Genomic DNA, 13,255 nt, shown 5'->3' on the forward strand with positions numbered 1-13,255 from the left:
AAAGAAAGAAAGAGCCTCAAGCAACCCATCCCTCAAACACAATGTGGAGATCCTGTTTGCAGACTGACTTCGAGAAACCAATACTTCTGCATACAGGAAGGATAATTTCTAATAACCTCCCCCTAATTCTCAACTGCTCCATCTACTAAGTAAGATGATAATGGGAATTATTTTATAAATGAATTTTCAAATGGCATTTAATTCAGCACATGATATGATAGGTGTCCAGTTATTTCTGTCATCACAACTTAAAAATAAAAGCATACTCACCACCAAGGGCATCTGTAAGCTGATCAAGTGTGGGCTCCGGGTGGTTCCTGAGCAGTGCATACATGGACATCACCATCCCAGGAGTACAGAATCCACACTGTGTTCCATGACACTTGGCGATCCTCTCCTGGAAGCACAGAGATAGAAATGCAGACCTGGCACTCTCCTCCGGGTCAACAAAGTCAGAGCAACATCCCCTGGACATTCTTGTGCTCACTGGACTTGGACTTGGAGAGGAGGCTCCAAAAACCCACATCTCAGGTGATTTCCCTTGGACTGAGCAGTCTGACTGTTGAGCCCCTTAAGCTGCTTGGCTTGACTTCAGGCAGTGAGTTACTCTGAGGATTTGAATGACTGGGGAGTTTATCACACCAATTCAACAGACTTTTAGTGTCGGGGGGACGTAAAATTGTATGTCTTTTAAAGACTCCTCAGCATGCAGTGAGGTTGTGAACCACTGCAGTAGAGGAAATCCTTAAAGAAATAACCACATAATGTTCAAGTTGGAAAACATGAAAAACGCGTGCTAGAGCACATGCTTAGACAGGAACACGGGCACACCTTCACCTCTACCTCTCATGAGAATTTTGGACTTCCCACAGATGTGTTAGTGCTCTAGCATGTAGGAGTTTGCAAAGCATTAGAACCCAAGATCCAATGGAGAAATAAACACTGCTTTATTTTCTCCATACTCTTCCCCTCCACACCGTTTTCACTTCGGGGTCTGACTTTAAAGTGACAAGGACATTCTGGGGCTGTCTCCCAGAGCATGGTATGGCACTGTCTCCTAGAGCATTGCACCAATGAGAGCTCACTGTGAGAGTAAAACCTAAAGGGTCCCTTTGCATGCAGGAAGTTAAGTCTCACTGCTGCGCAGGCAGCATCCTCCTCCGTTAGCTTAATGGGGTTTGAGAACATTAAACCCAAGATTTTGTCACATTTACAGAAGGTGAATTTTGGCTGTTTCCTATGTGGCTCCTACCTCTCCGCTCTCGTGTCCACTCCACACCCATGGCCCTCAATAACTGGATCCAGACAAGGAGCAATGGCATATTGGGGGTGTGTGCTCATGTGCACTGATGTAACTGGACTAGGTCAGAGCAACAGCCCTCAGCAAGGCGCCTTCTAAGTAAAGTTAAAGACCCATGGATAGAGACTATCCACCCACAAGACCAAGCCCAACACATCTTTTGGTATGGGTGCGGGGATGATATTTTTAATTCAGCATTTAAATCAAGTTGTCTTTCACATTCCAACAAAAAAACAAAAATTATGCACATCAATGCACATGGCTGCCGTTTCCTTCTTATTTGGAAAACACAAGATAGAGCTGTTCCTCTGATTGGAACACAGAGGAAACAAACTTGGTTGTCTCAGCATTTCCCAAAGTAAAGGGAGTCTTCTAGTCTTCCAGAAGCACCCTCCCAAGAAGTCAGTTACTCCTATGTCCCAGCTCCCAGCTTCAGTCTGAGCTCCAGAGCTTTTCAGCTGCTATCAGTGACCACATAGCAGGACCCAGACTTGCTACTCTCTGAGTCCCTTTGGGGAAGCAGCGCACCCTCACCTGAACAGGGTGAAGTCTGGTTGTGGTGCTGCCTATGCCTTCTACCGTGGTGACGGCTGTACCATACAGAGAGCAGATGGGGGTCAGACAGGCATTGACCGGATGATGTCTTCAGAATGCAAAAGAGAAGCATAGGTGACAAATTACATGACATCCAGTGGAAAGGGGACTGAGCACCCCTGGGCGTTTCCCATAGGCAGGTCAGGAGTGATGTCCCAGGCTCTGAATCTGTGTTTCATTCTCAGCACAAACTCATCTTTCAGAACCAGATCTGAGGATCAGAATGATTTATTCAGGGTCACAGCTGGAGTGCTGGTGGCAGAATTAAAATTAGACCTCATAATTCCAATTCCTGAAAGCATCAACCAACTTAATCATTTCCCATTCAGATGGGCTGACACTCTCTAATTACATGTAACTGGTGAGAGCCTGAAGCTGCTTCACCCTGCTGGTGGAGATGGGGCAAGGCTGGTTGGGCAATAAAGTGAGTGTGGTGTTGCTTGCTCTTAAAGGGAAGAACTAGTGTCAGGTGAAGAGTTATTCCACACTCAGGACCATGGCCAAAAACGCCCAATTCCAACAACACCTAAAGTGCTCTCACGTCCTATCCACAACCACAGACGGGGTGGACACAAGAGGAAAGTCTTCCCTGCCCATTGTGATCAGCAAAGGTTTGAACTAAACATAGAGAACACCATTTCATCAAATGAAATTCCAGATGTTCTCAAACATTAGAATGTCTATTACTAATCAAGGCTTGGGGAAATGGCATTCCTGCCATTCATGAGTGTAAATACACTCTCTGAGTTCTTCTGGGAGACAGTGCATTTGAAAGACAAAAAATAACTTTAAAATGCACATGCTCTTTAATTCTGTATGCACACCTCTGTGGAAGTGTCATAGGTAGATGGTCATGGATGTACACATTGTCTATAATAATTGTCTGATAAATCCTTAAAAATAATCCCCTATTGTGGGTTTGTTTTGCTACTTTGAAATAATGTAACACACAAAGCCATTAAATATAATTCATTACTTAAAAGGGATTCATTAAAATTTAAGAAAAACTTGCATTCTATTGTCAATTCTTAGTAAGAGAGAAGATATATGAACAGTTGTCCTCATCTCTAAGATTCAGTTGCTGTGTTTCTGAAATGTAAGAAAATAAAGAGTCCTCCTTATGTTACAGAAAGCAGAAACCAGAGTGTCTGTCAGCAAATCATTAATGGACTCTTCCCAGCAGTGTGCACTGGATGCTTGGTGGCAGGGGAAGTGGCTCAAAGCAGGGGTGAGGAATGAGCTGAGAGAGATTACTACCCAGGCCCAGAAACAAAGAAGCTCATGAGAGAAAATGCTAAGCTTACCTTGAGGATAATGTCAGCATTACCATTTAGGGGCTCAGAATAAGGCAGCATGGTGGTCAAAGACCTCCTGAAGCACAGACAGCAAGAGAGGAGCCCAAAGAGAACTTTCAGTGTCCTAAAGAGCTGGCAGTCAGGCTGGGAAACAAGGAGATTTCCCAAGGAATGCAGGCATGGGACAGCCTTGGTGGCTGCTCAGGTCCTGAACCTCATCTGGAATTGGGGAATGAGGAAAGTGGTTTAACAAATGCATGAGTGGAGTCCCAGAAGAGGAGGGGAGAGAGACCGGAACAGATAAATTGTGGAACCATAGTTCATTGAAGGTAAATACAGAAGGTAAACAAAATAGGAAAGCACATGTAGTGTTAGGTAGGAGAGTGAAGCCATCTAACTGTCTCTTGACGCAGAGCTCTCAGGCTCACGGATGGAGAATGCCCGCGTGGGAGCAAGGAGACTGTCCTCAGTTCTTAGCACAGGTATTTCCACACAGTAGTTCTCCATACACATTCACCCTGTGAAGGCAGAAGATGAAGTTGAGAACTGCAGATTCATTCAGAGCTGGACTTTGCTGTGAGGTACCTGATCGTCTTGGTGCTGGGGTTGTATCTCGAGACCATCACGGTGCAGGCGCCACAGCCTCCCCCTCCACAGCCATACTTAGTGCCTGTGAGTCGGACTGGAAGAAGCTGAGTTAAAGATACTGTGTACTATGGTTTTCTTTCTAGAACAGTCCTTACTTAGGACGCGGCATCATCACAGACACGCACAGGAAAGTTCAGTGTGGATTCTCCAACGGCTGCTACCTAAGTCTCTCGGTTTCCTGCTTCCTTTTGTGCGTTACTGCTTGTGCCAGCCTCTGTATGAAGCTGGAATCCTGGCTGCCAAAAGTAGGACCAGACTGAAGAAGGGTCTATGCATGGAAGTGTTTGAAAATTTGCAGGTGCGAATGCTCTGTATATCTGCCCTCATCATTATGGAGCTCTCTGATGAAATGTACAAAATGCTATATTATAAATACTGGATGAACCATCTGTGTCACACTAGAAACACAGGAAGTCATTTGTCTGCATCTTGTCAGAGACACCTCTGACTGCTCCCTCAAATCTCTTCTCTCATTCCTATTATATTATTACTATTGTTATTGTTATTATAGGTTTTTGAAACGGGGTTTCTCTGTGTAACAACTCTGGCTGTCCTACTACTCATAATATAGAGTAGGCTAGTCTTGAACTCACAGAGATCTGCCTGCCTCTATGTCCCAGTCCTGGGGTTAAAGGTGAGTGTCACCACCGTGCACTTCCCAATTTTCATTTACTTTTGAAAGTCTGATGTTTTCTTTCTCTCACTGCATAAACATCAGTCACTGAGGATAAGGTATGACTATTGTCTGTTAATTCTAGAGGATTCTTAATTCATGCTTTTCAACATCCTTCTCTTTAATTCCCTGCTTGTTTCTTCATTTTACATCACCCAATTCCTGTTAAAGAGGAGGGCAAGAGAACACTAACACACATTCAAACACACACTCACATACTGACATATGTTATTCCTATACTCAAACACACCACTCACACACTCAAACACACCACTCACACACTCAAACACATCACAATGTTTCACTTAACTCTCAGACATCCAGACATTCATTACTTCCACATACACTCACAAAAACATACACACACACACACTTATATCACATAAACACACACAAGGACAGTAATTCTCACACAACTCATATATTGTCACACACATTCACACTCACATATACACATTCACAGACACTCTAAGTAAAATGCTCTCTCACACACAAACCCAGTCACACTCTCATACAAGTACGTATACTCATTTAGTTACACTCATGTGTACACACTCAAGGGCCTGTATTCACACACTTAAAAACTCTTGCATATTCCAACTCCCATAAACTCTCACACACAAACATACTTGCAAACACTTTGCACACACTCTCAGAGGCTCATTAATTCATTCTCATACACACACACAGGACTTATACACATACCTAACACATTTGGGCAAATATTCACATTCTTACACATTTACATGTATGCACACGTTAATGAACTCTCTCTCACTCAGACACATACTCTCCAACAGTTACACACACAAACAATACTCACAGACATACACAAACATCTTACATATCAAACACACACATACACACTTGCACTCATCCACATACTCACATTCCTCCAAAAGTCACACACTAGAACATACAAATACACGCTCAGACATGCTACAGACTTCCAGATATATGCACTCACATGTTCAGATACATATGCACTCACAGACACTCACAGACTCATAGACTTAGCACACACAAATGCACACTCTCACAACACACAGCAAAGGATACGATTCTTCCTCAGGTACGGCAACAGCATCATTTCAGGATCGACATGTTGCTCTACCACCTGTGCAAGAGAAACACAGTTACACACACAGGACCAAGAGCTTGTGTTATTGGAGACAGAAACGAACCACGCCCCCAAATACACAGACTAAAGCTGTAGACGCCAGTGCCGAGCCAGGCAAGGCTGTGTAGCTAGGCACACTGAAGCATCTGGGCTGGCAGACAGTCTGCTGCAGCCACGGAAACAGGATGGAAGGTCATGGCTCCCTGGAATTCTGCTTTCTCTACATTGATTAAATTCCTTAAAATTAATGTTGTAAGCAGGCATGTGCTACACAGACACATAATACATACATACATGTGTGTGTGTGTGTGTGTGTGTGTGTGTGTGTGTGTGTGTGTGTAAGCAAAAGCACCTATACACATACTGCTGGGAGCGACACTTGAACCTCTTGTAAATATTGCCGGTGTGGAGGGCCCTAAATAAGGATAGCATAATAAAAGCCATCTTAATATTCCTACTGTATTCTTAGAGGCTAACACTTAGTCAAGTTTCTGTTTCTCTGTTTCTGCTTATCTTGCTGTACAGCATATTTTCAAGGCCTGTAGTTCATACTCCCCAAGCCACAGACTTGAGTCCTTGGAACATATCCTGCCAAGAACAATAGCCTCTCCCACCTAACCCCTCTGCTCTGCCAAGCTTCCTGCTTCAACAACTATAAGAATCCTTGTGAGAAAATTAAAAAGTGCAGCTTGATCAGAGAGCCTGTCTTGCTGTCCATTTTTTGTGTCTCTTGTCCCTTTCATTCCAGGTTTCCGTGGGCTCGACCTTCGTTGAGTCCTGCTGGCCAGGGCAACATACAATAAAATTTTAATTTAATGTTTTAAGTTAGTGTATCAAACAATGCATTGGTGGCATTTTTCCGTTGTTTCCCCAGTTGGTCCCCTCTTCTGCTTTCATGTCCCATGGCATTCATGGAACAGACAGCAGCATGACGTCTTCATATAACACAAAGCCTAACTATCTTTTTCCTTGTTGCCTTACTCTGTCCCTCTGGAAGGAAGGAAAAGAAGGCACACACGAAGTGCAGACTCCTCCTGCAACTCTACTCGGGCCTTTACAGGAAAAAAATCAAGCCCTTTTAGCAGACATGTGATACAGAAGAGTGTGTTGCGTGTGTGTGTGTGTGTGTGTGTGTGTGTGTGTCCGAGCGTGCACACCCATGCACACACACTCTTTCCATAGGATGAGTTCAGTCCTCAGAAAAGTTTCTTGGCCGTTTATTTACATTGCTCTCTTCCTTCTTTTCTCACAGCAACTCACACTCTCACTCTGTTAGAACATCTAAGGTTTGAAACCTGGGTTATTTCTAACCTTTCTTTCTGCCCACTGAATTAATTTTCACCAAGTTCTGCTCCTTGAATGTCTGAAAACGGTTCTCTCGTTCCAGGAGTCCTGCAAAGGCAGATCTGAATCACAGAGACTGGCTTTTCACAGGGACCTTCTCTCCAGTGGCTTCTCATGCTTCTCCCAACATTCCTTCACTTGCTAACCAATGGTGAAACACATGCTTCACTAATATAGGGAGGGACACAAATGGGCGGGAAATGCTAGCATGATGTTTGCTTTGGTGAGGTTAGGGAGGGGACAGTTTCAAAACCTAAACCAGTATTTCTAGAGTCTACTTTACAATCATGACAGAACATTTGGCCCCAGAACCAGGAACAAGGCACTTGGAGGTCCCCAGTGGTGCCAGCAGTGTGACTAAGAGATTAAATGAGTCTTCAGATAAGAAACGGCTCTTTATTCTTAAAAATCAATAGAGCATAAGGTTGCACTACTTGTAATAATCTCCTGTTTGGAAGCAGGGGAGGGAGAAAGTGAGAGACTGCAGACTAAGCATGGTGGCTGCCTTCCTGAACTCAGCCCTGAGCATCACCTATAAGGCTGCACTCTGGCCCCTGGCCACTTCTGCAGCTCCAACAGTTGTTCTCTGGGGGTGGGAGAATTCTCCTGCCACAGGACCTGTGCGCCAGGTTTCTCTGCCCAAAATGTTCTTTCTGCGTTACATACATTGCTTGGCTACCTCATCTCAGACACTGCTCCAATGGCCCAGCTCTGAAAGTCCAAACCAACCCATTCATCTACCCCATGAGATCCTGCCCACCTCACATTGTTTCTATGCCAGCAACTGTCACTGCCTGACACCACACTCTCTCCACATATGTATACCCGGGTTAGCTGTTACCCCAGGACGTGTCAACTCCACACCAACCAGGCCTCATCATTTCTGTGGTTTGCTGTATCCCACAAGCCAAACACAGTTTGACATATGGTAGGCTGTGAAAAAAGCATAGATTGAATATTGATGATCACTCCTTATGGGGGGGGTAGCACGGCCCCCATTAGTAAAGTGGTGTGATTCCATGCGGCTGTCTCAGTGATCTGTAAGGGAATCCCTGTCTGTTCAGTGGGGACTGAAGACTCGTGTGCTTACTCTGCTATGCAAAAGAAAACACGAAGGAACAAGGCAGACATTGCATCCAATTAGCCTATCTCACACTGGTCTTGTGCGGCCCTAATGGAGCCCAGTAAGGATCCATCTTACCCCATGTGAGGCCCATAAAGCAGGGACACACAAACTTTTTGGGGGCTTGGAGAGATGCTAGTCTTCAAGAAAACGCATTCCAAAACCACAGCTGTGGGAATCAACTCATGGCCTCAGAACAGACCTCACACATGAAGGGTGTGTGCCAAACCTTCTCTGACTTCCTGAGGGTCAGCCAGTGCCAGCCAGGGCAAGGACTCTGTTCACAGCCATATGCAGGGGCCGCAGGTGGCTCCAAACAGAGGAACACCTACATTGTGGATCGCAGGTGTCTTCCCACACCCACAAAGTGCCATCAGTTTATACTGAGAACACTCCAGTAAGCAAGGTCATTGCCCAGAACCTGGTTGTAAATGATGCCCAGGGGCTCTGCTTACAAACATCAGGCCTTGCTTGGAACAGAGCCAAAGCACACACAGAAACAAAACTACTGTCACATTGAGAAGGGGTCCCCCAGAGTCTGGTTCTGACAAGCTGTGATGTGCCAGGAACTTGCTGTGACTTCACAAAGTCAGGCTTCATCTGAGAAATAGCAGGGCAGCTTCAGTCAGTGTGTCACTGTGTCCTGTGACTACAGGCATTGCTCACCCAGGCACACTGAGAACTGAGGCTATCTCTTTGAATGTGCCGCTCGATGTTATTAGTCAGAGCTGTGAGGGTGCTGGATGGTCAAGAACAAGGGTCTTTTCCCTGCTGTGTGAGGAAGGAATGGACTTGGGTATCCCACCCACTATGATAGAAAAGCCAGTTAAAGAGAATGTTGGGAGGAGAGAGGCCCTGGGATTCAGGCCATTCTGAAACTTGTCCTTTGTCTCCTACGCACAGGTAGTGATCCTGCAAAGTCATCCCATGCCCGGGTCTCAAGGAAATCACAGGGCCCTGGGTTGGAAAGACCAGGGACAGGGGCAGGGCCTGCCCTGCCTGGGCAACCTGAGAGCACTCACCTTCCTGCCATTCACAAAGAAGAGCAGCTGCTGGGGGTCCATGACTCCTGAGGTCCCAGCAGGTCCTGAGAGCAGCTCCTGCCTTGGGAGAGAATAAGTTGCCTGAGGCTGAGGGGTGTGGCTTGTCTGAGTCTCAAGCCTCCACCCACCCAGAAAGTTCTGGAAGAGTCAGTGCTGCCCAGTTCTCAACAGGAAAACTATCTTGGCCCCTATCGAGTGTGCCAAGAGGGAGACACACTGAACTCTTCTGGCATCGATGGAACGGGTTGTGCATCATAGCAGCGCTGCAGATCAGAAAGTCTCCAGTCTTTGCTTTGGTAACCGTTTGCCAACAACTGTTTAGCTTATTGGACTTGGCTTCCAGTTGCTTTGAATTCTCTCAGTTTGTTTAAGGGGAGGTCAGACTGCTGAGTCACATCCTCAGAGTCCAGTGCCATTAACAACAAATAACTGTGTTTATTTACTTGGGAATACTTATCCACATGCTTGTAAAAGAAGGTAACTTTTTCTCTCTCTCGTTACATTATAAAACTTGGCACATCTCAGATGAGATCAAACTCATTTTCAGACCTCATTTAACTTAGTACACCCTCCTAGATTATATTGTTCATGCAAACGCACCGCCCCTCCCCCAAGACAGGGTTTTTCTGTGTAGCCTTGGCTGTCTGGGAACTCTTTGTAGACCAGGCTGGACTTGAAGTCACAGATCTCTGCCTGCCTCTGCTTCTGCCTCCTGAGTGCTGGGCTACACAACATTTTCATTGTGAAAACTTGCCAAGATTGTAAATAGAAGAGAATAACCCACATCTCACAACTCCAGCAGGAGCTCTAGTGGTAAGCGGTTAACACTTCCTGGCTTCCTGGATATCTTCAAGCAAATTTCAGACACAGTGTTTTACCCCTAAATGCATCAGTAGACACAAAGCGTGTGTGTGTGCACACACTCTCCTTCCTTCCTTCTTCCTGCCTTCCTTCCTACTTGTTCCTTCCTTCCTTTTCTCCTTCCTGCCTTCCTCCTCCTCCCTTCATCCTTCCTTTCCTGCAGCAAAGACTCACTATATAGCTATGCTGGTTGGACATTTACTGGCCTTGAACTGACAGACACCTATCAGCATCGGCCTCCTGAGTGATGGGTTTAAAGGTGTGCAAGTGTGTGCCACCATACCTGGCATACATTTTCTTTTTTGAAGAATACTGCTAACAGGGGCTGGGGGATGATAGGGGTTAAGAGCTTCCAGAAATCAGGAGTAGAACAAACCTGTCTTCCTTATAAACTGTCCAGTGTTGGGCATTCTGTATCAGCAATAGTGCACAGAGCAAGAGCTAGAATTAATTGTACCATTGTCCTGATGCCAACAATATGGATTCTCAAATCTTAAACTAGAGCCTAGAGAGGCAGCTTAGTGGTTAAGAGCACTTGTTATTCTAACAGAGTTCAATTTCCAACCCCCACAGTCATCTGTAACTCTAGTTCCAGGGAATCTGACTTCCTTTTTCTGATGTCCCAGGGCCCCAGGCATGCACATAACACACACACACACACACATACACACACACACACACACACACACACACACACACACACACACACCTGTGTGCACACATACACAGAAAGTAAATACAAAAAAAAAACCCAAGCTATTTGCTTTATTTTCTCCATACATCTATTCAAAAACAAAAACATCAATATTATAGTATCAATAAAACGGGGGGGGGGGGATTCTTTTTATCCCTGCATCATATTCTGCTGGAGATGCAAACTGAATCTTCTCCAATGACAGTTTTCCCTTTCTAGGTCAACAACTGAGTGAAAAGATACTTTCATTTCACAGGTTCTTCAAAGGACCATTGGCAGTTGTTAGACTTGCTGTGGTGGTAGCGGTGGATAGGGCGCTTTTCCTGCTCTTGTTTGTTAGCACGTACCATGGCACCCTGACATTCGTCTAAGAGAATTTTTGATAGTTTCCCAAAAGTGGGATTGCAGAAACAAATAGTAGATGTATATGTAAACTTTCTGGATACGTCACAATCTTTTCTATATAGTTTTGCTGCTTCCAGCAATGGGTAAGAACCAACTGTGGTAACAAAGGGAAGTGGCACCGGGTGGTGGTGGAGCATGCCTTTAATCCCAGCTCTTGGGGGAGGCAGAGAGAGGCAGATCTCTGTGAGTTCGAGGCCACCCTCGTCTACAAAGCTACAGAGAAAGCCTATCTGGAATAAATAAACAAAAAACAAAGAAAAGGGGCTGCTAAATAAAACCTAGCTATCTGGGGAACCTCTGAGGGAGGTCACTGCCAGTCTTTGTCAGTAACTCAGGAGGGGGATTTTCAGGGGTCAGACCTGAGATTTGTGAGGAGGGCTGAAAGGGAGGAGGAGGGGTCTTGTGAGAAGGCAGGCTGTGGCCTCTCACGGAGGTGCACAGCTCCAGACTGAACAGCAGGCTGATTCTGGGAATGCTGAAGCAAGCTGGCAACTGGAACCAACTGGTACGGTTGGGCAAAATGCCATTGCTAGGGTGACGCTGACAAAAGTGTCAGTCATTAGAAAAAAAAAAAAAGCCCTTTGCCCTGTGTACTATTCTCCTCTGGTGGCCCCGTCGGCAGTGTTAAAACAGATCAGCTAGCAAAGAACAGAAAACTGTCAGTCTTGGTACCATACAGGAAAGTGTCAAGTTAGAGTTGAGATGATGATGGCTGGCATGTATGAAAAAGTGGAGTTTGGTTTAATGTGACTCACACTTGTAATTCTTCCTGCATTTGGTAGCCAAGGCAGGGGAATCCTGTGTTTTGAGCCAGCAAAACAACATAAGGTTTCAGTATCAACAAATCTCTGGTTGTGTTCATCATATCATTCCATTGAAGAGTAAATAGTCCTAGACCACTTGCTATTGTTACCCAGAGTCCATACTTCCCTACTCCAGCAGCATCTGCTGATCCACACTAGCAGATCAGTCATCACATCTCTTCTGGGGAACCAGCAAGAGGCCCAGGGCTCACACTTGGAGGTGTGTTTTGTTTTGTAGATTTATTATGTATATAATGTCACCCTGCCCCTATGCCTGTTGGCCAGAAGAGGGAACCAAGTCTCATTATAGATGGTTTTGAGCCACCATGTGGTTACTGGGAATTGAACCTGGGTCCTCTAGAAGAGCAACCAGTGCTCTTAACGTCTGAGTCATCTCTCCAGCCTGTCTTGGAGTTTAATTCCATTCTTTCTGTGTCCCACCTCAGAGAAGGTGTGTGGGTGATTTCTGGAGTCACTTTTGTGGTACCCCAGGTGCTCCTCTCCCTTGCCTTCTCAGTTCTAGACTACAGCAAACAATAATTGTGCATTTTATCTCTTGGTTGGATCTCTTGGCTAATCAAATTTTATAAGCTCCAAGCAGCACTTGACAAAGTCAGCACCAACTGGGATTTCAAAAACTCTCAAATATGATTCTTTATGCTGAGATGCAATCATAACAGGTGTTCTGGCCATGATACCAACTCTTTCAGAAGAGGCTTTCTCATAGAAATTAGGAACAAGACAAAGATGCTATTTCCATCACTAGCAAATGTTTTAAGGAAACAGACATGTGACTAGATAAGAAAAGCTTTGCATGGCTGGAGAATCATAATCAAGGAAAATAAAAACTCTTCAGCTTCATTTGCTTTGACTTTCAAAATCATTAATTTTGGAGATCATTCGGCTTGAGTAATACTAGTGTAATTGTAGATGAAGTAGATTCATTTTTTTTTTTTTTGCTTTTTTGTTTTTTTTTTTTTTTTGAGACATGGTTTCTCTATATTGTTTTGGAGCTTGTCCTGGAACTCAGACTCATGTTTTAAAACTCTTATTTCTACCTGTTCTCCAACAAAAAATGTGTTTGTTAATGGTCAACTATTCCTAAGAGAAGATCACGGGTTCATTAATCAGTAACTTTTCTCTAAACAGATCATGTTATCTGACCTTCAGACAAATCAAACTAAGGGCCAATTGCTTTTCAGTCATGTTAATAGAAGTGAAATAATGGTTAACTGGAATTGAAGTGTTTACCTGGAAGGATCTGAATAGGAATTCTCCCCATAAGCTTATGTTTTCAATGTTTGGTTCCCCACAGCTGTGGGCACAAGTAGAATTATTCCTTCACATTGTAA

General features: G+C 44.7%; 1 protein-coding gene across 3 annotated transcripts in view; it reads right to left on the reverse strand.

Moving 5' to 3' along the window:
* The window catches only part of LOC101842897 (aldehyde oxidase 1), a 60,350-nt gene extending 50,975 nt beyond the window's left edge, over positions 1-9,375 (reverse strand). Inside the window, exons 1-5 of one of the 3 annotated variants that reach the window (XM_040753588.1) lie at positions 9,120-9,375; positions 5,570-5,627; positions 3,775-3,871; positions 1,835-1,943; positions 271-397 (exon numbers count right to left, since the gene is read on the reverse strand). In XM_040753588.1, the coding sequence (XP_040609522.1) occupies positions 271-397; positions 1,835-1,943; positions 3,775-3,871; positions 5,570-5,627; positions 9,120-9,161 (433 nt within the window). In that variant the 5' untranslated portion in view covers positions 9,162-9,375. Of the gene's footprint in view, positions 1-270; positions 398-1,834; positions 1,944-3,198; positions 3,734-3,774; positions 3,872-5,569; positions 5,628-6,941; positions 7,036-9,119 lie in introns of those variants that run through there. The other 2 variants (XM_040753589.1, XM_040753590.1) reach the window with 2 other exon arrangements.
* Positions 9,376-13,255: the final 3,880 nt, after the last annotated feature.

The sequence above is a fragment of the Mesocricetus auratus genome, unplaced genomic scaffold, assembly GCF_017639785.1.
Source record: "Mesocricetus auratus isolate SY011 unplaced genomic scaffold, BCM_Maur_2.0 Super-Scaffold_100010, whole genome shotgun sequence".
NCBI classification, from domain to species: Eukaryota; Metazoa; Chordata; class Mammalia; order Rodentia; family Cricetidae; genus Mesocricetus; species Mesocricetus auratus.